General features: G+C 45.0%; 1 protein-coding gene across 4 annotated transcripts in view; it reads left to right on the forward strand.

Annotated features, from left to right (window-relative positions):
* Positions 1–27,259, forward strand: part of LOC308326681 (matrix metalloproteinase-14-like) — a 72,923-nt gene that overhangs the window by 24,364 nt on the left and 21,300 nt on the right. For all 4 annotated transcript variants that reach the window (XM_080779670.1, XM_080779669.1, XM_080779672.1 and 1 more), the window contains 2 exons: positions 24,706–24,810; positions 25,016–25,323. In XM_080779670.1, coding sequence (XP_080635796.1) covers positions 24,706–24,810; positions 25,016–25,323 — 413 coding nt within the window. The remainder of the gene's footprint in view (positions 1–24,705; positions 24,811–25,015; positions 25,324–27,259) is intronic.

Consider the following 27,259-nt stretch of genomic DNA (forward strand, 5'->3'; position numbering starts at 1 on the left):
AGGAGCACCTGGAGGAGTTACTTGGTCTAGTACTCAGAGGAGCACCTGGAGGAGTTACTTGGTCTAGTACTCAGAGGAGCACCTGGAGGAGTTACTTGGTGCTCCTAAAATGCGGCGACCCGTCTCGCCGGATGGATGCATGAATAACTTATAGCAAAACGATATTTATTGGATAAGTGGGGACTGGGGAGTCAGTGGAGAGTATTGCAACTCTAGATTCATCCCATTATTTAAAAAGAAATCTAGAGTTGCAAATTGCAGCTATAGGTCCTTGTGTATTCCAGCCAGGGGGGCAGTCAGACGGATATTTTGTGAAGCCACTAAGGAAATGAAAGTTCATATAATGGCCTGTTGTGGCGCTCTCATTGGGCTCAAAAAAACCCATAGCCCCATAGAAGTCCATGTATTTGGGCCCAACTTCACCTAGACTGTATTACCTTAATAAACATGGTCATGAATACTTTTTGCTTCCAGTCACTAGTTTAAAGTCTCATTTCTAATGTCATAATATTCTTTTTGGAAAATTATGGTCCCATTTATTAAAAAAATGACCATAAAGTCGTGCATGTTCTGAGGGGCGTGGCTACCGTTACAGTCTATGAACGGGATCCCCCACCCACTCGAGTCAAAATAAAAACCAACGAAGAAGAAGGGGGAAGTCCCGCCTCGTTGTCTGGGCCAGCCAATGGACCAGCTGGCCTGAACTGGGCCAAAACGGATCTAGAAAGATGCATGCAGCGACTTCCATTGCAAGGACTGACGGGCTTCATTTTACGTTCACGTTAGACCCGCGGAACGCTTTGTCCATATTTTTTACAGTCTATGATTCCAGCCCTATATGCATATTCTAATACAAACTTCTTAACACATTGTGTGCTGGGCTATTCTGTCAGGCTGAGCTTGCTGGTGCTACCCAGATAACAAAAGATGAGTGAATCAACGTTGTGATATTAGTCAGCCATGATGGTTGCAATCAACATTGATGCCAGGTATTGAGAAGATGTTGAAAGTGCTCGCTATGATCCACATTGAAATAATGTTGCACTTCCAACCAATTGTGACAATGAATCAACCTTGATTCAACTATGATATAATCAACATTGAAAGAACGTAGAATTGCATCAACATTGATTCAACTATGAATCTATCCATCCATTAAAGGGATTGTGACATTTAAAACACATTTTTGTAGATATTTTGTGTTCTTTGGCTTTTCTTGACATCAATTTCACCAAAAAAAAACCAAATTTGAACATTCAGTGTATTCTCCGCTGTCTGGACTTTTGTGAATAATTATGCAAATATGACTCGTGGCTTGGACGGCGGAGGCCTACGTAATGTAACGCTAAACCCCGCCCCCTCTCCTCTGCTCCCTGTCTACCAATTCTACTACCCGCCCCCCTCCTCCTCATCCCCGCCCCTCTCCTCTCCTCCACCTGCTCTCCTCTCTTCTTCCTCATTCTGTCCGCGACTTTGTTTCAGTATAATAATAATAATAATGGCTTCTAGAGAAAAAGCAATCTGCTCCGTTGTCGGCTGTGTCAATCAACACAAGTCCTTGCACTTTCCACCAACTGGCCTAGATGAAGATTCACGCTCTAGGTGGATGCATTTTATTTTTGACGGTAACGTTCCAACCAAGTTGTCAAAGAAGGGACTCTTGGTGTGCGCACATCATTTCACCCCAGAAAGTTTTTCAAATCTCGGACAAGTTCAGAGTGGATTTGCAACCAAACTTTTTATGAACCCAGGAGCAATACCAAGCATTCGTGTCCCAATCCCAACTATAAGTATTTATACTGCAATGATTTGTGTTAAATTGTTGTGCAGTACTATTTGAGTGGACTCACAATAAAAAATCAATCGCCTGCAGCACTCCGAAATGCTTCATGGTAGCCTACTTTTAATTTATAGTCAATCACTGCCACTACCCGCATTAGCTGTGTGTTTGACTATTATTAATCTTTGATTCGTGGCGTGCACCAGCTGTTGTAGATTGCATGTGCTCATTATTGTTCTTGTAATGCGATACAGTGGAATAGCAACGCGCAGCCAACGCTCGTGTGATATAATCCACGTTAAAAGTATGGCGAATAATGATAGGCTATAGTCATTGAGTATGATATCGATGACGATGACATTACACAAGTTTATGTCGACGTGGTCGTGGGGTGAGATATTGCAGGAGTTTCATAGGCGCGTTCGGAAATAGCGCACTAAGCCCACTGGCACTGTGCAATGCAAACTAATAGGCGAGTGCGCTCCGGTGCGGTATTTCCAAACGTGCCTTATTTGTTTACCAACTGTTGCTCGTACGATGACGTTGAATAGAGAATACATGTTACAAAGGGAGTCTACCAACGCGCCTCAAGCCTAAAACGGCTGATCCGGTGCTTCACAGGTGCAGGGACATCAAAGTTGCAAAAGGAGAGGAGACTGGAGCAACACGGACATTTTGAGCCTTTTACGTTTCGACCTTGAGGTCGAAACGTTAGTCGTTTTGTATACTCAGCACCTTAATAAAAGGCTCTAAATGTCCGTGTTGCTCCAGTCTCCTCTCCTTTTGCAGCAGAGAATACATGTTGTTGTCCATCCCCTCAGTACATACATGCAGTGATAGTCTTATTATAAATAACATTTTATATAAACTATAAACAAATAGTTATAAAAGGAGAAGAAGTTGCGTGCGTTGGCACTGGCAGCGTTGCTATGGCTGAGATGCTGTGAACTTGTAAAGGAAAAAAAAAAGAACAGTCCCTTTCTCTGAGGGGGGCGGAGAGGTATGGAGGGCTTGAGGGGTGGGGGGGGCGGAGCTGGGTAGTGATTGACAGGAAAGGGGGAATTACCGACATCTACAGGCTAAAATAATGTATTTTTCTATGCCTTCTCAGGATGCATATTACATACACACAAAAACTCCTGGCAAGAAATACTGGAGTGTTCAAAAAAAGTTCAAACTTTTTAGACACGTTTGAAGGACCATGGCCAAGACTTTTAATGTTGTTAAAATTATGTTAAAAATAATGTCATAATACCTTTAACATTGATTCAACTATACATCCATCCATCCATCCATCATACATTGAAACAATGCTATTATTAAAGGGCCATTTCAACCTTCTTCTGTATGCCTAATATGTCAAATTAAAAAAATATAAATTACAAAATTAATATGTCAAATTAAAAAAGAAATTGTAAAAAATTACAAAATTAATGGTATAGTTCAACAAGGAACACACCAAAGTAGTCTAGTCAGTGATATCACTAATAGACAAGTTTGGAGCTACCACCGCAGAAGAGTAAAATGATTATTTTTTAAATGATGCATAGAAAATGCTGAAATGGTCCATTAAGTATGCTATACTGCAGTGGTTCTCAACCTTTTAATACAAAGACCCCACATTGTCATTTTTTGAGCCTCTGGATTGGCCATTTCCAAAACAATTAAAGAAACCAAGGTTTGAGAACAGCTGCTTTACAACATTCTCTATGAACAAAAACAAAACAGACCATTATTCATTTACTTATTTATTAGATTCAAGCACATGGATAAGTGCACATCCAATTCCCAGCATTTATTTTGCTACACTGAATTTGAATTTTGATTATTACAAAACATACAGTAACCACTTCAGTCCTATACACAGCTCAATGAGTCACATTGTGAGCTTGTAGAGCTGCAATTTTCAAAAGATTAGTCCTTGAACGACCCCAGTTCAACATGAACCAAAAACAGCCCTGAAAATCCAGGGGACACAATTAAAATAATAATAATAATAATAATATCTCAAACTTATATAGCGCTTTTCTGAGTACCCAAAGACGCTTTACATGGGGGGGCTTTACAGAGGTAACAACAAATTAAAAACAACTTTAATAGAAAGAAAAGGAAAAATAACACTAAAAACTAAAGAACATTAAAAGACAGTGAAAAGGGTTAGCTAGGGAAGGCAATTTTGAAGAGGTGGGTTTTGAGGGTGGATTTGAAGGTTTGAAGGGTGGGGGCATCTCTGAGTGCCTTAGGGAGGGCATTCCACAGGGTTGGGGCAGCAAAGGCGAAAGCTCTGTCCCCCCACGTACGGAGTTTGGTTTTGGGGACATCGAGGAGGTTTGCATCACCAGACCTGAGGGAGCGAGAGGGGGCATGGCGTTTGAGGAGGTCACAGAGGTATGGGGGAGCCAGGTTATTTAGAGCTTTGTAGGTGGTCAGGAGTGTTTTGAAGTGGATTCTTTGTTTAACCGGTAGCCAGTGAAGGTCACGGAGGACAGGTGTGATATGGTCTCTGGAACGGGTACTGGTGAGCAGGCGGGCAGCTGAATTCTGGACATATTGCAGTTTATTGAGTACTTTGGAGGTGGTGCCGTAGAGGATACTGTTGCAATAATCAAGGCGGGATGAGATGAAGGCATGGATGAGTGTTTCGGCTGCGGAAAATGACAGAGAGGGTCGGAGACGGGCAATGTTCTTGAGGTGAAAGAAGGCGGTTTTGGTGACTTGGTTAACATGGGGGAGGAATGAAAGGGTGGGGTCAAAAATGATACCAAGGTTGCGGATGCGGGTGGAGGGTGTAACAGTGGATCCATCAATGTTGAGTGAAAAACCTTGGGTGGAATTGGTGAGGGAGTTGGGACCGATGATGATGATTTCCGATTTATTGCAGTTTAGTTTGAGAAAGTTCTTTTGCATCCACGTTTTAATATCTGTGAGGCAGGCAGTGAGAGTGGAGTGGGTGGTTGGGGTGATGGCTTTGGTGGAAAGGTACAGCTGTGTGTCGTCGGCGTAGGAGTGGAACTGAAGTCCATGGTGACGGAGGATCTGACCTAGAGGGAGGATGTATATGATGAAGAGGAGGGGACCAAGTACTGAGCCCTGGGGGACACCGTGGGTAACTGGGGCAGTGGAAGAGTTGCAGTTATTGATGGAGATGAATTGTTGTCGATCGGAGAGGTAGGATGCCAACCAGGAAAGGGCAGTGCCGGTTAAACCGAGGGAAAACTGGAGACGGGTGATGAGGATGGAGTGGCTGATGGTGTCAAAGGCAGCGCTGAGGTCGAGGAGGATGAGGATGGAGAGGTGACCAGAGTCGGCAGACAGGAGGATGTCGTTGGTGACTTTTGTGAGTGCAGTTTCAGTACTGTGAAGTGAACGGAAACCGGATTGAAATGATTCGTAAAGGTTATTGGAGTCCATGTGAGATTTGAGCTGAGATGCAACAGTGCGTTCCAGGATTTTGGAGAGGAAGGGGAGGTTAGAAATGGGCCGGTAGTTGCTGGGGGAGTCGGGGTCAAGTCCAGGCTTTTTTAGTATTGGGGTGATGGCAGCAAGTTTGAGAGCAGGGGGAACGTGACCAGTGGACAGGGAGGTGTTTATTATGCTGGTGATGAGTGGCGAGAGAACAGGGAGACAGGCAATAACTAAGGTGGAGGGGATAGGATCGAGAATGCAGGTGGAGGTTTTCATGCCGGAGGTTATGGAGGAGAGGTTGGCTGCAGTTATTTCAGTAAAGGAAGTGAGTGAGTGGCTGGGGAAAAGAGGGGAGGCAGGTTCAAAATCAGGTGTGGAGGTGGGAGAGGCGGCCAGGTCTGTGTGTATGGCGTCAACCTTTGACTGAAAATATGACAGGAATGTTTCACATTTAGTGGCAGTGAATGAGGTGGTGATGGTGTCCATAGGCTTGAGGAGTTTGTTGATGGTGGAGAATAGTGACTTTGGATTATTGCTGCCGGATTGAATGACGGATGAGTAGTGGGAGGTACGTGCACTATTTAGGGCGTTTTTGTATTGTTCCTGATGCAGTATGTAAGCCTGGGAGTGAACAGTGAGACCCGTTTTCTTCACAAGCCGTTCCAGTTGGCGGCCCTGTTCAACATGAACACCACATTAACCGTCCATCCATTTGTCCTGAAACTCCAGGGGACAAAGAAATCAGGCAGTCCTTCAGAACCAATAGGACCCCAGTTCAACATGAACGAAACAAACAGTCCAATGATCCATCAAACCCACTGGCTGCTTTAGAAGAGATTTTTACATTTTTTACGTCAGGCCTAAATGGGTTAAGACTTTAAGGACCTGTGGGTGTGGGAACCTTGTCTTTCCTGGGTACCCCGCCACTCCTGTCGGGTGCATAACGCAGCCACTTCTGCAGAGCATCCTTGTACTGCAATTCGGTCAACTTGCGGTCAAATTGACGAGCAGCCGCTGAAAAAAAGAAAACAGGCGTTACTAAATTAAAATTAAAATAAAGCTGCAGTTCCATTCAAAGTGACATAAATGTCCATTGTGTACTAGGTTCAGGCGGGAACCTACATACAATTGAGCCACACTAATGTTCATTAAATAAATGTCACAGTTTGTCTACTCTGTCTCAGAGGAGGACAGTGGACAGTTCTGAAACTTGCCTACCAGTGACATTCTTAACTGTACACAGGCACAGAACACCTGAGATGCAGAGCGAGTAGACACATTTGTGCAGTCCAATTGTGAGCATTAGAGCAGTAGTTATCAGCCTGTGGGTCGGGACCCCCACATGAATATGGGGTGTCCCCAGATGACAGTGAAGAATAATGAATACCTCAGAAATTAAAAAGTAATACCATTAGAAAAGTCAATCTATACTATAAAACTGGTCAAACATTGGCCAAATCAATCACTCCTTCGGTGTCAATCAGGCCTATGGTCCGATAGGAGAAAGTGAAAATAGCCAATCTACAGAGTCAAATTGAATGCCTCAACAACAACTCCAAGTATTTTGATGTGCAGACTCACCAAAAATGCAGTCCTGAAGTAGGGTGTCTTTGAAGGCCCTCTTCTCTCCCTTGCCAGCCCAGTTGAAAACGCATGCCAGGTTGTTTGTCAGGGTGGCGCCAACCATTCGCCGGATCATGTTCTCACTATTGGTCCCTCCGACTAATGCCAGGCGTGCAATCTTAACAGAGAGATAAAATAGTTAGTGTACAACGTGCCATGTCAAATGGACAAAGTAGTGCATTAAGATTTCTATTACATAAGAGCATTAGTTTCAAATATGAAACAATGCAAAAAATTGGCAAAAGAAAGTCAAATATTGTCCAAGAAAGAATAATTGCACCCATCACAAGGCGTTCTAAGGCTCACCATCTTGTGACGCACTCGCTCCTCCCTCAGTGCAGTTTCCGCCTGATCAAACTCCTCCTCGTTGGAGAGAGGCAGATTGATGGGGAAGGGCTCCTCTCGCTGGGATTCAGGAACTCCTCGGACATTCAATGTGGACTTTGCCATTTCAGATTTGATGAATTGAATGTCCCTCCCCATCTGCCTCACCTCCATAAGTATCTCTGCCAGCATTTTAGTGTTTTTCTGGGAAGAAAGGTCTTGGAAGAAAAACAATTTGACATTAAATTTCAAGGATTATTGACCATTTTCAATCAAATGACACCAACTCGCTAATGTCTGCACCCCTCGCTTATAGTAACCATTAAATGCTTAACAAAGACAGTAAAGACGAAGGGACAGACGAAGTTTGTCAATTCAGATGTCATCAGAAAGATTAAGACGTTGATCAGAAAATGATACTTGCCTTGCAACATCTGGCTGGGTTCCCCTCCATGCACTCTTCTCTGTGGTGTTTCTGGCGTTGACGCTTTAAGAAACAGACAACATGGGATCAGACATGGCATTGCACATAGGTCATTGTGTAATTCCGTGTGTGTGTTTGGGGGGGGGGGGGGGGGGGGGGGGAGGGATGGTAATATAGGTATCTTTACCCTGGTCAGGAGTCCTGAATCCAGATGATCTGGTGCCATTTGCACCCTGGTCAGGCGTCCTGAATCCAGCTGATCTGGTGCCATTTGCATAGCTGGGACTGAAGGCTAAAAGAAAGGACACATCATTGAACATGATTTATGGAATATTTCAAAAACAACATTTAACCCATTTAGACCTGATAAACCTGTGTTTCTATGTCAGTGGTTCTCAAATGTTTTCATGTCAAGGACCCCCAGAATGATCTGTATTTGGCCACCGATCCCCATCTGAAAATATGCTGTTCCAGGGACCCCCCAGAAGCAAGGCTTGAGTTAAAACGTCTGCTCTAAAATATATTCAAAGATTTACCCCACACTTTCACAATATTTCAAAAATAGCAGATCTACAAGCTCGGACATCTGCTATTTTTCAAAAGCTAAAGTATAACAATGCTTAAAACACCAACAGTGGTTCCTGTCCTGAATGGGATGAGAAATACATACTGTTCCTTGCTTGCTCTGATGGCACAGTGTGGTAGGGGCTGGTATACATTGGCATTCCTGGAGAAATAAAACTAATATCAATCTTTTATTGTTATGAATGAGCACCATCAATTTCCAGTTTTAGAAGATGTGGGATGAACACAATTGACTACCAAGTGAATAGTTGAAGAATAGATCCCCACTACTACCCCCTTAACTCAGTGTACAAATGGAACCAAATGGACCCTTACAAGACCATTTGAACACTCAGTTACAGACCTTTTATCGTCATTCAGGCGATAAAGGGTATTTTGTTTCTGCTAATACTGTCCGTGGCACAAATTGTTAGTCAACTCACCTTGATAATCTTGGGGATAGCCTTGGGGAGGGTGAACTAAAAAAAAGAGAACAATCAAATTATTCAAGGAGATTTAACTTGGGAGTAAAGAAGTTGAAATATTTCAGTCTAATAAGTTACAGTTACTGTATGTCATGGTGCAATAGCACAGCAACTGTAAACAAAGTTATAACAGACAACGGACATACCATTTCTTGCTTGTCCATTATGGTGCCCTCCTGAAATGAATACAAATAAATATAATTAGTCAAGGTAAAATAATTCTTATGAAGTCATATGATATCATGCCAACGCAAACAGCTCCTTGCAAATAGTGAGTCACTGAATAAGCTACTGTATTATCAACTCAACATTTTAAATTGAATTAACATTTCAAGTCAATAAGGTCTTCTCCTGTAAGTAGTAGTATTAATCCCCCAATACCGCCTCCCATCTAAACGGACTTTAGACACAATAAGAGTGGCCACTGGCCAATCAGGGCATCACATATATGTAGCCCATTAGTACTTACCATCATTAAAGAGGTCTCTTGACTCTAGCTCTGCCAAGAAGCTTCCACAAAAGCCTAAAATGAAAACATAAAACATGAACTATGAAAGTTATAACTCTGACAAAGCACATACCCTAGTAGTAATGCGAAGTGGTTAGACTGGTTACCATTATCAGGCTGGTCAAATGTCTGCACGTCCTCCAAGCACCTTCCTTCAGAGGCTAAAAGGGAACACAAGACAGAAACTTTAACACATATCACATGACTGATATGTTTGCATGTATTGACCGAGGAACTACATGCTTGCAAATTAAAATTGTAATAACATACCACTGATTTCACTAGGGGTTGGTACAGACTGGTTGGTTTGCCGCACTGGTATTGGTGCAGGTAGGTACTGGTTGGGTGTTGGTACATTGGAGTCGAGCAGCACTGGATTAACAAAGTAGAAAGAATTATACATGCAAATACTTAAATGGGTAGCCATTAGTGTCATAACTGACAGTGCCACTGTACCTGGAAAAAGAACAGCAGGTGGCTTGGCAAATCTTCTCTTAGCGCTGATGGTTTCTGGCTCCTCATCTGACTCCATGTACACAGTATTTGGCCTTAAAATTAAATAAACATTTATCAGTATAATTACAATAAATGAGCAAGCCTTGAGATGCACTGTTCTCGGGCCAGGAGCCCATCGCCCTTTTCTGTAAAATGAGACAGCTTGACGTACAAGCACACATAGACATGACACTAGTCCATCACAGGACAGACATCCAATCCAACCCTCGAGGCAGAGTTCCAAGCAGTGAGGAACGGATTAGTCTCTCTGACTCGGCCAGAGATGGAAACCCTGGCCTCCTAATCTCAGTGTGGGCACTGCATGTACCTTATTGGTCTTTTACGCCGTGCATCCGTTTCCTCCTCAGATTCTAAATCAGTGGTTGGACATCCAGTAGTTCTATACTTGTCTTCATGTTGCTTGGCCTTTTCAAGTGAGTCTGTAAAACAAGTCGGAAATACAGTATGCCATTTAAAGAAGTGTGACTAATACTTAAACAATGCAATATAAACAGGATTTTGAAAATGGCAACCAGAATACCATCTGCCAAATGAGGCAACTACCAACACTTGGCTGTGGCTCAGGGGTAGAGTTGCCGGTTGGGAATCAGAAAGTGCAGTTTGATCCCGGGGTCCCCCTGAATTTGTGTCAAAGTGTCCTCGGATAAAACCGCTATATAAATGCACGACTTACCACGTCTACTTACCACAAGAAATTAAGAGCCGAACATATTCATGCATGGTCCATCCGTTTTGAGGCATCATTTTTTCTTTGAGGGCCTTAGAAAAGTTGATGTTTTTTGGGGGCCATAACAAGGTACTATCCTTTGGATTGAACCAACTGGAAGGAACTGTAGCAGTTCCTCCAGTAGGAAATAGTACCACGGCCCACAGCACCACCTCCTTTTCCATTCTGTACAATAAATGACATTAGAATATAAATATTATGATATTGGGGTTGGTAAAGTTAGTTTTAGTTTATTTTTTACATATGAATGCTACTGCATATGAGCTATTGGAATGGCTATGAGGCCATCTCCCTCAGCCTCTGGACACAGAACACATTTGCGTTTAATACAGCTAAGTTTAACAACCCCAATATTGTCACACAACTCTCTGACCTTATATGTGCCTATGCATGAGGACTCACAGGGATAAGTGTAATATGATTCACGCTGTCTGAAGGTTCTGTATATTACATAGACCTCATTTTGTTCCTGGACTATATTCTGTACTACTGCAATAGTATCTCCCACCTGAAAACAATTATCCCCTTGCTTTGTAGACAAGGTGAAACGACTATTGGAGACCTTTTTGTACTGTAGAGCAGCACTGAAATGCAGAGGAAGTGGACCATCAGTATGGATGTTCTGTAATACTGGTTCATCTGTTGCTAGTGGAAACTCAACCTGTGGCTTTTCTGATAATCTTTTGACTACCTGCTGTAGAGGTTGGTTTGGCTTGCGTAACAGATGCTTTATTTGGCCAAGATAATTCTCAAAAGGGAATCCAGAAACATTATCCAAGGGTCCAAATCGTTTGTATTCCTCTGCTAAATGTATAAGCTGGTGAACACTGAACACAATCTGATCTCTACCATAGAGTTTTCCAAAGTGTTCTCTATCGTGTTCGAGACTGGCTCTCCACTACATATTGTTCAATATGTACGGGAACTGACCCCACAGGGCAGTGTTCATGGATATCTCTTTAAGACACATCTTCTATGGTGGCCCTGCCCAGATGCCAATCAGCGGGCTATTTAAGCCCCATCTGTGCAGTGCCACTTCGATTTTTTGATTTCCACGAGAGCAGACGTTTCGTGTATCTCAGCAGTTTTGACACTATTTAAATATAATATATAAATATATATATTTAGAACATGAAGCTGCGTGGCACACAGTCCACTTACCTAGGTAAGAAGAGAGCTGGTCGTCTCGACGACTCCTCTCGGGGCGCCGCGTAGCTCCACAAAAAAACAACAACAGCAACAAGCTGCAGGCCTAATCCGCTAGACAGTGGAGGAAGCCTCAGCTTGTCCGTGCGTCCGTTCCCTGGTGAAACCCGACCACGTTGGGGGAAACCTTGAGACGGCGTTCGGTCCGTGCGTCCGTTCCCTAGTGAAACCCGACCACGTTGGGGGAAACTAGGAGACGGCGTTCGGTGTGGCCAAAGCCAAGTGCGAAGCCGACCACGTTGGCGGAGCCCTGGTTCCCTGGCTGCAGAAGCGGTGAGACCTCCGGGTCTATCATCGCAGCTGTACACCGCGGCGGCGATTGGCGGGGTAGAACCTAGAGGAGCTGACCCAGTCGGCGTACTCTGAGGCCATCTACGTTCGCTGATCGTTGCCGCCGCGGTCCGGGCCAGACCACACGGCAGAGAGTGTAAACAAACAATTCCAGCGTGTTCCAACTTCCTCATTGACAGGTTGACGTGAGCGTCATAGTGTAGGAGGTATGCTCGTCAGGGACGGCTGCCCAGACTGCACTGTGCCTCACGGTTCACAAGAGGGCGGTGTGGCTCAAAGATCAGGAGACAAAAAACTCCAGATGACCCACCGTGTTAGGCGCTGCAATTAAATCGCTTACTCTGTCACAATTGGTTCTGGTTAATATATACTTATATGCTTATATATATATATACCTGTGTGTATCATTACAAGCATACAGGTATGTGTATCACGCAAGCTGATACACTACCAATGGATTGTACAGTCTGTACAATACAGTACAGGCATATATATATGTACCATTGTAAAGCGCTTTGAGCACTTGGAAAAGCGCTATAAAAATGCAATTCATTATTATTGTTATTATTATAAGTATGATAATGGCTACAACAACACACTATGCATGTGGACTTGTAGGCCTACTGGTATGATATACAAAAGTTTGGAAGCCTCCAGTGTGCTTAATGTCAGATTGTTTTGTGCTAGAGCGCCTCAGAGCGGCCGAGCAGTTTATGTACAACCTCTTCCAGAGGTCCATAACTCTGCTGGTGACACAAAACAAACTGTGGACATTGATTTGGGGGACTCTGTCCTAACAAAGAGAGAGCACACTGAGAATCCGCGTCATGGGGATGTCTTAGGGTACCATGTTGCCTTGATTCGTTTATGCAGCATTGTGAGCTGCAAAGGGTAGATTATGACCCCTCACGTTCAAGCAATTACTATGGGCCCACTCCCTGTGGAGCACATTCCGAACAGTTAAAATATGGTGTACAATACAAGATGTATACATATATGTATATATAGGTACACATATAATAAATAATATATAGGTATACATATGAATATATCTATATAGAGACAAGAGGAGATGGAAATAGCAGGGGTTTCTCAGGCTGCATGTGGAGCTCACACGCCCACAGAGGATGGCCATGACCAGTGTGTGCCCTGCGGGGGCCCTGGTATGAGGACCTCCTGTATGAATGGTCTCTTCCTTCCAGCTGAAGCTGGAGGGGCCATGCCTGTTTTAGAGGCAAAAGACCAGTCGTTTCCACTGACAGACCCATAAAAATGTATTTTTTATGTGAACGGGTATATGCTATTTGTATACAGCTGTGACTCTGTCTCCAAGACAATGTTTTCTCAAGAGAGACAAATAAAGACTACCTTGAACCTTGTCCCAGGTTGGCAGAGCTGGGCGAGCTAAGCTCAGGCTATAGCTCCACCTCTTTCCTGCCCTGCCTGGTATGGACAGGTCTGTAAAGAAGGATTTAGTGAAAGTTTTCGGCGAGACTACTTACGAGTGTCAGCAGCCTATTAATGCACTACAGTGTGCAGTTTAGGGAGCGAGCGTTGACTCGCCCTCTCGGGTTAGCTGTTGTCTCGTTTGTAGGTGAGACTAACACAATTCCTTGGGGTCAGACGGCCATTAGAGCACACTATACAGGGTATGGTTTACTGAATGGATCCCCATTAGCTGATGCCAAAGCGACAGCTAATCTCCCTGGGGTCCATATGAAATAGACATACAAAGAGTACATGAATACATGTATTGTGGGTGTTGCGCCAGCTTACACCCCGGTGATGTAGTTCGGTATTGTGGATCTGGGTTCAGTGACACAAACAGAACGTGCTGGGTCAGTCAAAGGTTTCCCTTTATGTTGGGCAGTCATCATAGCGCACTATACTGTCGTATTTCTGGCGGGGTGTCAGCTCACGCGACAGTGGTGTAGTTCTGTCACAGACAGGACATGCTGTGTCTGTCCGACGTTTGGTAACATAGACATGACATGCTGGGTCTGCCAGGAAGTATGCCTGAATCTCAGCCATTATCACACTATAGGGCGTATTGCTGACGAGGTCAGCTCATGCGTCCGTGGTGTAGTTTCACGGTGGAGCCGGGCTCAGTGACACAGCAGAGCGTGCTGTGGCTGTCGGGCAGAGCACACGATACAGTGTACAGTGTGTCACGGCGAGCCGTTTATGCACCTAGGTGTGACTCTGCGGGGTAGAATCCGGTTACCGGTCTGAAACCACAGAGAAAGCTCTTCTCATCCAGAGAAGTCACGAAGTCATGGCTATCTAGGCGCAGCTAGCCAACAACAACAGCAACAAGACTGAGTGCCGAATCTGCCTCGCGGAGGAAGCCTCAGTCTTGTCCGTGCGTCCGCTCCCTGGTGAAACCTGCTCGTCGGGGGAAACCTTGAGACGGCGTTCGGTCCGTGCGTCCGCTCCCTGGTGAAACCTGCTCGTCGGGGGAAACCTTGAGACGGCGCTCGGTGCGGCCAAAGGGTCCCAAGTGCGAAGCCGACCTCGTTGGTGGAGCCGGGGTTCCCTGGCTGCAGAAGCGCTGTGAGACCCTGAGCGAAACCGACCTCGTCGGTGAACCTCCTGGTTGATCATCGCGGCTGTAAACCGTTGCGGCGGGTAGCGGGGTAGAACCCAGAGGAGCTGACCTAGTCGGCGTACTCTGAGGCCATCTACGGTCGCTGATCGTTGCCGCCGCGGTCCGGCCAGACCACACGGCAGAGAGCGTAAACAAACAATTCCAGGGCCAACCGGCGGGGTATGGCTAGAGGTGCTCAGCACACCGAGCCCACTCCTCAGTCCTGACAGTTCAGGATACCCAGCCCCCACATGCTGTCTCTCGAGACAGTGGCGGTCAATTCAGGTGGACCCCTGAGTAGGTTCCACCATGTCATGGGTTGTAGCTCTCTCGAGGTCGTCCTCAGACGAGCCCCCCATTGTCGTTTCCGGTGATCCTGGATCTCCATCTGGCCAGTTTGTTGGTACTTTGCGCTCCTGCGTCGTTCTTGAGTACATCCACGGATGTTGGCGTGGGACGTCCTCGTGACCGGTGCCCGTTTGTTGGATCCCACAGCACTAGTTTGCTGGCTGGCATCTCTTGGCAGTGAGCCAGCTGGTGCCTCCGCCCCTTAGGGCTGAGGGAGACCACGGTGTACCGGGTGCTCGCACATTAGGTCGGCAGCCCCCCCACGGGAGGTGGTACTGTCTGCCTTGCGGCATGAGCCAATTAAGCGTGGACACTTGGGTGGCTTCTCGCAGGACAGCATTTTTGTTGTTAGCAGTGTCAGCCACAAGAATGTCCCTATCAGTGCATGAAGGAGGCTGCCGCTTCCTACATGGCAATGGTTAGGTGGTGCTGGCACCAATCCCTGCACTCTATACCATACGGCCTGATCAGAGAGTGCTCGGGTAGACCATGGTCGAAGGGTGGACTGTCCCACTGGATCACAGGGGTGATCCAACAGGGACAAGCAGGCAGGAGTGCCAGGGTCGCCTGGAAGGCGGGCACACTCTGCCCATGGGACAACAGCCCCCTGGTTGCTGTAGAATGGTGTATCTCTGACAGAGATCTACACAGCAGTGACATGGGCGACTCTGTCTACATTCACCTTGTCCTACCGATGGAACGTGGTGGCATCCGCTCCCCCTGTGGGAGTCGCTCCTGCGTGCTACTCAGCGGTAGGGTCACCAGCACCTTGACCGGTCAGGTCGGCCGGGCATCTGACGGGCTGGCTTGAGCAGCCCTTCACCCCGGTGGTCACTGGCCTGGCATCATGCTGGGCCAGCTGAGCCTAGGTGGCGTCTTGCGCCTAGGCCACGAGTATTACTTACTTGGTATGAATACTGAAGTTTTGGAGCGTTTTGGCAAGCGCCTGTGACTCATGGCGCTCACCACTTATAGGCTCGGATGGAATTCAGGTTAAACTGCCTCGGGCTGCCGCAGGGGCAGCTGGTCTGCTTATTTCCTCGCGGTGTGTCTTAGAGAGTTCCCGTACATATTGAACAATATGTAGTGGAGAGCCAGTCTCGAACACGATAGAGAACGGAGGGTTACACTCTCTGTAACCCAGGTTCTCTGAGTGGAGAGACTGGCTCTCCACAAAAGAGCCGCTCCGAAATGCGTGTCAATCAAGAATTAATCGAAGTGGCACTGCACAGATGGGGCTTAAATAGCCCGCTGATTGGCATCTGGGCAGGGCCACCATAGAAGATGTGTCTTAAAGAGATATCCATGAACACTGCCCTGTGGGGTCAGTTCCCGTACATATTGAACAATATGTAGTGGAGAGCCAGTCTCTCCACTCAGAGAACCTGGGTTACAGAGAGTGTAACCCTCCGTTCCACAAAAGAAATGGTCAATTTATGGGCAAATTCAACCATTTGGCCAGTAATTTCAGGTGACAAAAACAAATACATGGCCACTGAAAACAACATGAAATTGTCATACAACTCACTGGGAAGGCAATCCTTCAGAACTACAGGACCCCAGTATAACATAAAGGATCGGAACTCAGTAGCTTTCCAACGATCAAGCTCGTTCAAACCTCTTGGCTTGCGATTGAATTCAACAGGGGTGTGGGAATGCAACACCAACAGTTTGCTTGTCATACTGTTAACCACGTGTGAAGGAAGTCTAGTGGCTAGATTGCCCTTTAACCAGATATTCAACAGTTTTCTCATCAACCCAAGACAACAGAGGTGCATAATAATCTATTGGAAATGAAGATACCATCTTTACAATCCCTGTTAAAGGACTGAGTGTCTGTTTTAAGTGATGTTGCTCATCAATCATATCACTAAAACTCAAGTCAGTCCTCAGCCTGACATTTGTTTCCGGATACGTCATTTTGTTCCTCCACACACCCTCTTGATCACACTTGTCGCATCCGGAATACCCATTATGTGACTTAATATTCTTAATGTAGGCTCTGGCGGGAGCATCACACACAAATGCGGAAACCTCTGCATTCAAATGCTTACCATTATGAATAATTCCATTAGCCAGTACATTTTTAAGGTCGCTAACAAATTGCTGCAGATACTCAACAACACACTTTGGCTTGGTCAAACCACAAAATATACCGACAATAAATGGAGACTTTGTGTAATCACATTTCAGCATTGCAAGTATAGGCCAGAATTGAAGTCTTGAACTCTTAAAGAGGGGGAGACCATCCATGTTGAACTGTAAAGTAAGAGTTTTGAGGTTCACTGGTAATCTCAGACATTTCAATCGTGAAAGTATTCCTCGCACCAATCCAAAATGATAGTACTCGCCACCTTGCATTTGAGTGGTTGCAACCTTGGATTGCGTTCTAAGCAGAGTTCTTCCATCTTTAGGGAGCCTAGGGTGAAATATCTTTAAGATGGACAGCAGAGCAGACAAAGCAACCAGACTGATAGAGTAAGAGGATGCCCAATATCTTAGGCTCTTTATAAGCAGATCCTGACTAGGTTGATGATCATCACTGTCAGAGTGGCGATGAATCAAATCATCTCCATCACTCAGATCATCTCCATCACTTCCAGCTACACTATCTGTATGATCATTTTCCATTTGCTCATGATCTGATTCAACTTCATTATAGTCAGCTAAACTGCTATCAATATGAGAATCTTCCATTTGTACATAATTAGTATCAACTACATCGTAGCAAGCTACATCTATAGGGTCATTTTCAGCTACACTGCCATCTATAAGGTTATTTTCAAAGTGTAAATGGGAATCTGGTGGTGCATCTACCGGTAGTTGGGAAATGTGTGAGATTTCCTCATATTCATGAAGGATCTCTCGCTCTATGTCCCTTACAGTTTTCACTACTCTACGTCTTTTGGCCCAATAAGAGGCCATCTCTCTGTTGGTAAAGTGAGGTGGTGCTGCTATTAATTTACTTGGCCTTGTGTATTGCTTGTAGTCCTCTTTTACCACGACCCTGAAAACAAATAGGGAAACAAAGAATAAAATATTGCGTGTGTGTGTGTGTGTGCAATATATAAATGCACCATTTATAAACTTGACTTACACAGAGACGATCCAACCCCTAGTGTCCTGTGCCGATCCAACACCAGCGCCCGTAGTGTCCTGGCTGTGACTGCACACAGACACACAGCCAAATTACAATATATATAAATGCAGCATTTATAAGCTTTTTTTTTTAAAGAACCATGGTTTAAAAGTAATCTACAATCTACAATCTACAAGCTCAGAGCCTCATTATAGCAACATCATACATAGTTATGAAACTTGACTTGCAGTCTGAGACCTGTTGAGACGATTAAAAACCAGCCTGTCCTATGACTGCACAAACAATTATTTGTATAGTGTCTTAATAACATTTATTTTTATACCCACACAATATATCAATTCACCATTTATAAGCTTTTCAGAAAGAACCATTGTTTAGAAGTAGTTCTTAAAAAAAGAGATCTACAAGCTCACTATAGTAAATAGCCCCATATGTGCCCTCTCCCTACGCTCATTCTGTAGCTCCGAGATACAGAATGAGCGTAGGGAGAGGGCACATATGGGGCTAGGAGGTACCGCAGCTTTGTTCATAAATAAATGAAGAACTGCTTCACCGTGGTGCTGGTTACATCAATGCTTATGTAACAATTAAAAACGCTAATAATATATACGCGTATATGCACATATAAACAAATTAAATAAGTTTTAATCGCGAGAGTCGTTAGCAAAATGGCGGCGATAACATGAATAACTAGCATGCTAGCTTGGATGCACAGTTGCACAATAGACCTACAAGCAACCGACTCCGGACTAACTTTCCACGGCACGGGGTCCAGGGATAATTACAAAAAGTTAACATGTATTTAAACGATAACAGCCATATGATGGCATCGGAACGGGATAAAACAATAGTAGCATGGCTCAACAATTAGACATTATTAGCCAGCATAAAACCTCGGACTTTACGGCATGATAATATACAAACGTAAACAGTGGAAAACAAGTGGTGGTATCTGAATGGGATAATAAATTATATTCCATAACGACTTACCAGTTTGTTTCTTGTTTATTTCACACGCCGTTCAGCCACGTTTCCAAAAGTTCCAGTGCTACTGCAAACCTTATAGTTAGTTATACTCTAAGCTGCAAACGGCCGCCCGCCAGCAAAATTTGAACTGACTCAATAAGTCCCGTGAGATCTCGCATGGTCTCGTTAACGCCCCCCACCCGATGACAACCTGCCGGATGGTCACGTGATTCAGTATTTTAAAGCGATGTTTATAGTTTATTTAATTTTATCTTCCTCCAGTGATTTTTATGTAAATATGTATTTATTTATTCATTCATGTATTATTTTGTGCCGACAAAAATGACAAGAGCACCGTATTGAATTAATACATATTTAATTATTTGATAATGTAATGTGGGCCATGCGATGTGAAAACCTATAGGAGTCACGTGACTTCCCCTCAATAAAAATGAATCAATTTTATGAAATGATCCAAGCTGATATCGCTTCTGTCGTGCATTTTATACATGTATGGTATTGTATTTTAATAAACATAATTATTATTGACTTTTTGTAATGCATTTTGAGCAAATATTGAGAACCACTGATACAGAAACATGAGGTTTTTCATTTTCAATAAAAAAATAGCAGACCTACAAGCTTGTAGTGCCACTCTGCTCTCCTCTCCTCTCCTCTCCTCTCCTCTCCCTCCCCTCTCCTCCCCTCTCCTCCCCTCTCCTCTCCTCTCCTCTCCCTCCCCTCTCCTCACCTCTCCTCCCCTCTCCTCTCCTCCAGAAACTGTGAAGACACAAAACAGACCTTTAAACATTTTTTTAATGTTATTCTTTCGTACACAAGACGTATTCTTCATATTTAGAGCATGCCGAATCCAATGGCGCCGGTCTGGACTTTCCACGACGTTTGCAAAGGTCAAAGTTCAGCCAAAAGACTGCAACAGTGACCTTTGGGGCCTAAAGAAATGGGCCTAGGGTTAGATTTGAGGTTCCAAAGGTCGCAGAAAAAAACCGAGACTATCACGACGATCGTCTCGTCTCCGCGATCGCAGAGATATAAGGCTCATCACGAACAGACTCCTGTGGGGGAAAGGGAAATGGAGTTTAAATCATGGAATGATGCTGTGGTGTGCTGGGGAGTGGTGGGTGTGGTGGGAAGGACTAGTGAGGTGGTTTGGAGTGGACTTGGGGCTGTGGACTCCTCACAGGTGGAGCACCCTCTGGGTTGGAAACGGGGGGAGGTTCCAGTGGTGGTGTGGGTGGACTTGGGTGTCGAGGAGGCAGAAGGAAGGGGATAGGGTGAGATGCCCGTCACCTCCACCTCCCGAACACCGCTAGGGGGTCCGGGTGAAGAGGAGGCAGGCAGTGTTGAGTCCTCCGGGGGAGGGGGGAGGGGGGTTGTGGGGGGCAACCGGGAGCTGGTCCTCTGGGGTTTTACTCTCTGTGGCTGGGGGGGCGCCAGAGCAAAGGCCTCCGGACGTCTCCCCAGCGACAGAGAGCAAATGGGTCTGGGTGGTGGGCGGGGGGCACTAGGGAGGACGGGTCGCTGGTCTGTGGGGGTTATGAGGAGGGGTGGGATGGTAGGCCGCCTCGTTATAGGGAAGGTGAGAAGGGGTGGGATGGAAGGCGTGGGGAGTAAGGCTGGTGGGGAAGTGTTCCTGCCCAGAGGAGAGGGGAACACTTGGGCTGGGGTCCTAGGGTGTGGGAGCAGGCCAGGCCGAGCACTAGCAGAGCTATTGGGAGGTCTCGAGTGAGGTGGAGGGGGGGCGGTGTGTGTTGCTGTGTGTGTGTTCGCTCGTGTATGTATGTTGTAGCGGTTGGTATGTGTGAAATGTTGCTGTGTATGTTGTCTGTGTTGTGTGTGTTGTGTTGGCTGTCTGTGTTGTGTGTGTTGTGTGGTTGGCTGTGTGTGTCGTGTGGTTGGCTGTGTGTGTTGTGTGTGTTGTGTGGTAGGCTGTGTGTGTTGTGTGTGTTGTGTGTGTTGTGTGGTTGGCTGTGTGTGTTGTGTGGTTGGCTGTGCGTGTTGTGTGTGTTGTGTGGTTGGCTGTGTGTGTTGTGTGTGTTGTGTGGTTGGCTGTGTGTGTTGTGTGGTTGGCTGTGCGTGTTGTGTGTGTTGTGTGGTTGGCTGTGTGTGTTGTGTGTGTTGTGTGGTTGGCTGTGTGTGTTGTGTGTGTTGTGTGGTAGGCTGTGTGTGTTGTGTGTGTTGTGTGTGTTGTGTGGTTGGCTGTGCGTGTTGTGTGTGTTGTGTGGTTGGCTGTGTGTGTTGTGTGTGTCGTGTGGTTGGCTGTGTGTGTTGTGTGTGTTGTGTGGTAGGCTGTGTGTGTTGTGTGTGTTGTGTGTGTTGTGTGGTTGGCTGTGCGTGTTGTGTGTGTTGTGTGGTTGGCTGTGTGTGTTGTGTGTGTTGTGTGGTTGGCTGTGTGTGTTGTGTGGTTGGCTGTGCGTGTTGTGTGTGTTGTGTGGTTGGCTGTGTGTGTTGTGTGTGTTGTGTGGTTGGCTGTGTGTGTTGTGTGCGTGTCTGTATCTGTAGTATGTTGCTAACCCGGGTTAGGGTTGCAGTAGTCAGTCTCTGGGTGTATCTTTTATGTGCCCAACCTATGGCTATGGTATAGGCCATAGGGTTATGTGGGTGTATGTCTGGTGTGAGTGTGTCTATGGTGTCTGTGTAGTGTGTTTGTAATATGTGCATGTTTGTGTTCATCCAGTTATGTGTGTTGTGGGCCACCTGCGTGGTGGTGGTCTCAGTGGGGCAGGCGGGCTTGATGAAGGTGGTGAGTTTGTTCACCTGTCTCATCATCCCAACAGGGAAGGACCCTGTCCGGAGAGCCCTGTCAGCCACCTCTCCATGGTGTACAGCTTGGATTATTTTAAAATAAAGTTTGGCTGTCTGCCTGGTGGCTTCATCGGGAGGGTGACCAAGGGGGGGGCTGGCTGTTAGGTACAGGGTGATGGGGGCGTGTAGTAGGGGTATGGGAAGATAGAGGTATAGGGGGATATCTGTTGGTGAAGGGTGGTCTAGCTACTTGGGCATATGTGGGTCTACGGGGAAGTCTGTGTGCGCCATTGGATTCGGCATGCTCTAAATATGAAGAATACGTCTTGTGTACGAAAGAATAACATTAAAAAAATGTTTTAAAGGTCTGTTTTGTGTCTTCACAGTTTCTGGAGGAGAGGAGAGGAGACGAGAGCATACCTACTGCAAGCTCGTAGCATGGCACTACGAGCTTGCAGGTCTTCATTTTTTTGAAAATGATAAAAACCTCAGTGGTTCTCAATATTTCGAGCTTGTAGGTCTGCTATTTTTGAAAAATGAAAAGTGAAAATGAAAAACCTCATGTTTCTGTATCAGTGGTTCTCAATATTTCGTGCTTGTAATTGAAACCATAGGATTGAAACAATGTCAATTCATTGTAAGGCATTTCAACATTGAAAAATCACCATCTATAATACATTGATTCAATTGAATCAATCAAACGTTGAAATGATAACTGTAATTAGACATTGAATCAACATAGGTTTTTCAACCTAGGTCCCCCCCCCCTCCCCCCCCCCATCACAATTGAAACCATAGGATTGAAACAATGTCAATTAATTGTAGGGCATTTCAACATTGAAAAATCAGCATCTATAATACATTGATTCAACAACAGCTTTTCAAACGTTGAAATGGTTAACTGTAATTAGACAATGAATCAACATAGGTATTTCAACCTCAACCAAAAATAACCAATCTGACCAAAAGTCAACGTTGAATTAACATCTTTTGCTATCTGGGTAGGGACTTTACATTGAAGGAAAAAAAGATTTCGGGGAACACAGCAAAATGTTCTCTTATAGCGAGAATCACACCGCATACATCAAAAGAAAGCCTAACTTGTCCACTTCAATTTTATGTTTTGATTTTACCATCTTCCATTATATATTGACCTTTTTCTAACACCTGCTTTTGCCTGAACTCTGCTCGCTTGAACAAACAGCAGAGATATGGAAGGTTGAAGTTGACAGACATTGACAGACAGATATAAAAATGAACACAAATAATATCCTATACATACTATACACCGAATGAAAGCCCTGAATGTCTACTTTTAGGAGGACAACAGTACACATTGATCCCATGTACAGTTTGTCAGTAATTGGCTATTGAATGAAGCTTGCGCCCACCAGAGAGAACTTTAGAGAAGGCATGGACCTGAACAACTATTATTCACAAAATGAGGCCTATAGCGACATGTACATACTATATACCGTATGAAACAGAAGACTCTCTGCTTTCATAAGAAAAAAAACTAATACTGTAATAATAATAAAAATCACACCCCTGTGAAGTGAGCAGTGCAACAGTTGCACTGCTCACTTCACAGGGAGTGACAGGGGAGTGATTTTTATTATTATTACAGTATTAGTTTTTTCTCCATCTTTAAGTAGCCCGCCCAATTGGTCAGTTGACTGTCACATCAGCGAATGACATGTGGGTCTTACACACACTGAATACACCCACATAGTAATGCAGCATATTAACCCCTTGAGTATAGTGTGTGCATTTGAGCACGGCATGAAACCCCTCGAGTATATCTGACTGAACTAACTCTGAAAGCTATACGCATCATTTAATCAGGGGCTCCAAGGAGTTATTGCTGTTGGGTGTGAGAGGCATGTACAGTTGAAGGAGTTATTGCTGTTGGGTGTGAGAGGCATGTACAGTTGAAGGAGTTATTGCTGTTGGGTGTGAGAGGCATGTACAGTTGAAGGAGTTATTGCTGTTGGGTGTGAGAGGCATGTACAGTTGAAGGAGTTATTGCTGTTGGGTGTGAGAGGCATGTACAGTTGAAGGAGTTATTGCTGTTGGGTGTGAGAGGCATGTACAGTTGAAGGAGTTATTGCTGTTGGGTGTGAGAGGCATGTACAGTTGAAGGAGTTATTGCTGTTGGGTGTGAGAGGCATGTACAGTTGAAGGAGTCATTGCTGTTGGGTGTGAGAGGCATGTACAGTTGAAGGAGTTATTGCTGTTGGGTGTGAGAGGCATGTACAGTTGAAGGAGTTATTGCTGTTGGGTGTGAGAGGCATGTACAGTTGAAGGAGTTATTGCTGTTGGGTGTGAGAGGCATGTACAGTTGAAGGAGTTATTGCTGTTGGGTGTGAGAGGCATGTACAGTTGAAGGAGTTATTGCTGTTGGGTGTGAGAGGCATGTACAGTTGAAGGAGTTATTGCTGTTGGGTGTGAGAGGCATGTACAGTTGAAGGAGTTATTGCTGTTGGGTGTGAGAGGCATGTACAGTTGTACGTCTTCAGCGTAACAGTGGAAGGATATATCGTGTTTGGAGAGGATGGGTCCGAGGGGGAGCATATATAGCAGGAATAGTAGAGGGGCCAACGCAAGAAGATCACGTGCTTGTCTGTCTGTCCAAGCACGAAAATAACGTTTGTTCACCACCAAGTGTCACTGTTGAACAGCCTAACACACAGACACACACACACACACAAGCCAAGGAGGAGGGCTAGTACAGCACAGCACAGCACAGCACAAGTACAGTACAGTACAGTACAGTACAGCACAGCACAAGTACAGTACAGTACAGTACAGTACAGTACAGCACAGCACAGCACAGCACAGCACAAGTACAGCACAGCACAGCACAGCACAGCACAGCACTGTACAGTACAGTACAGTACAGTACAGCACAGCACAGCACAGCACAGCACAGTACAGCACAGCACAGCACAGCACAGTACAGCACCACTCAATTCAGACGGGTCTGATTAAATACGTCTGACATGGAGAGCTAAATTGTAGGCTACTGGACATTATATTCTGGTATTTTCAGCTCTAATGTCTCCTTGTCCCCCCCGTCCCTCAGAGCCATGAATAGACCCCGCTGTGGCATTCCTGACCAGACCAACGTGGGGTTGAGCAGCTACAAAGCGGTTAAAGACAAGTGGAACAAGACTGAGCTCACTTACAGGTACAAACAGAACATTCAGTTAAAGTTCTGCATTTTGGAGACTTTCATATTGACCGAGACTTGATGAATGTCAGGCCAAACCGGCCTAACCCAAACAGTGTTTTGTCTTCCTGTGGGATTTCTGTGGGGTTAGTTAGGGAACGTAATACTCCACGTGGACAGCTTTGCTTAGTTTGTCTCTCTTTGCCTCTTCCTCTTCCTCTAGTATTGAGAACTATCCACGTAGAATCCCACCTCAGGACATATTAAAGGCCATCCGTAAAGCCTTCAAAGTCTGGAAGGATGTCAGTCCGTTCGTCTTTGAGTATATTCCCTACAAGCTGATCTATGCCATGCACAAAGATCCGGCCGACATCCTGATCTCCTTCTACGCGGGTCCTCACACAGACCATGACTTTATACCAACGGACCTGGCACATGCCAACACCCCCCCCAAGCCTGGGACTGGGGGGACAGTCTTCGTGCACTTCAACTCAGACAGGGAATGGAGCGTCGCCAACCACGATGTGCCAGGTAAGAGATGGTGTCACTTTTTCTCTGGTCCCCTGCCAAACATGAGCAATGATGACATGTTTAGCCGTATGCGCCAACTCAACAACTGGTTGTCTAGGTGGTGTCCAGATAATAACGTGAGCTTTGTAAATCATTGGGAAACCTTTGAGGGGAATACTGGTCTGATAGAGAGAGACTGCATACATCCAACCTGGGACGGTGCAAAGCTCATCTCTAGAAATATGGACGATTTTATAGATAGATTATCATGACCACCCAGAGTTGGGACCAGGAAACAGAGTTGCAGTCCTACACAGCTCTCTGTGCTTCCTCCAGTGCAGCCGCCTACCCAACCTGTCCCACAAATCAGAACTATACAAACTATACAGTCTCTGTACAGGCTGAACAAACCATATAGGCTGCACAAACAAAAGCAAAAGGAAATAGGAGCTGTACATACAAACTTGATACAAATCAAGACCAATACAGTTGTACCACAAGACACAAATATCAAATGTGGATTTCTAAATATTAGATCTCTACGCAAAAAAGGAACATTAGTCAATGAAATTATATCAGACAATTGTCTTGATATATTTTTTCTGACTGAAACTTGGCTAGGTGAGCAAGAATATGTTAGCTTAAATACAGCCACCCCACCAAGTCACACCAATGCACATATACCTAGAGACAATGGGAAAACTGGAGGTGGAGTGGCTGCTATCTTCAATACAGGCCTAGCAATTAGTCTTAGAGCTAGAGCTACATACAAATCATTTGAAAGCTTGATTCTCAACCTTTCACACACAAGCTGGAAATCAATACAGCCGCTGATAGTCATTACAGTGTACCGCCCCCCCGGCGCTTACACACAATTTTTATCAGAGTTTTCAGAATTTCTATCAAGTCTAGTTCTCGAGTCTAATAAAATCATCATAATTGGTGATTTCAATATTCACGCGGACATAGGAACTGATAGCTTGAATAGAGCGTTCATCTCATTGATTGATTCAATCGGTTTCTCTCAATGTGTAGACAAACCTACACACATTCACAACCATACCCTTGACCTCATTCTGGTCTATGGTATTGCAATAGAGCACCTCACAGTTTTTCCAGAAAACCGTGATCTCTCTGATCATTATCTGATCACCTTCGATTTTACATTGATCGATTATACACCACTGGACAAAAATGTCCTTGGCAGAAGTATATCCGAGAGCGCTGTAAGCAAATTCAAGGAAATGGTTCCATCAGCCATCAACTCGGTATATTTCAACAAAATAGAGGACCTTCACACATATAGTTCTCATCAACTCGATCAACTTGTTGATAGTGTCACATGCTCATTTCAAACTACGCTAGACTCTGTTGCTCCCCTGAAAAGGAAGGTAATAAAGCAACAAAGGCTAGCCCCATGGTACAACTCGGAAACTAGAAACCTCAAGCGAACGTCTCGCAAACTCGAAAAGAAATGGCGTTCAACCAAACAGAAAGAATCATGTATAGACTGGCAGAATAGCCTCAAAATATACAAAAAGGCTCTCGACACGGCCAGAGCCACTTATTATTCATCCCTAATAGAGGGAAACAAAAGTAACCCAAAGTTTCTTTTTGATACTTTGGCAAAACTGACAAAAAGCCGTGATTCCACGGACCCACGGATTCCTACGACTCTCAATAGTAGCGATTTCATGAGGTTCTTCAATGGCAAAATAGAAACTATCAGAGATCAAATTGATCTACAACTACTCTCGGCTCCCACTGGACTGCCACCAAATATGGTGGTCTCAGAGGTGGCCGCAGACCCAAATATATATATGGATAGTCTCTCTCCAATCGAGCTCTCTGAGTTCACTTCAATGATATCTTCTTCAAAATCAACGACATGTACCCTGGATCCAGTTCCGACTAGATTACTCAAAGAGGTCCTGCCTCCGGTTGGTACATGCCTACT

Source organism: Protomyctophum bolini, assembly GCF_963924005.1.
Source record: "Protomyctophum bolini genome assembly, chromosome: 13".
Taxonomy (NCBI): Eukaryota; Metazoa; Chordata; class Actinopteri; order Myctophiformes; family Myctophidae; genus Protomyctophum; species Protomyctophum bolini.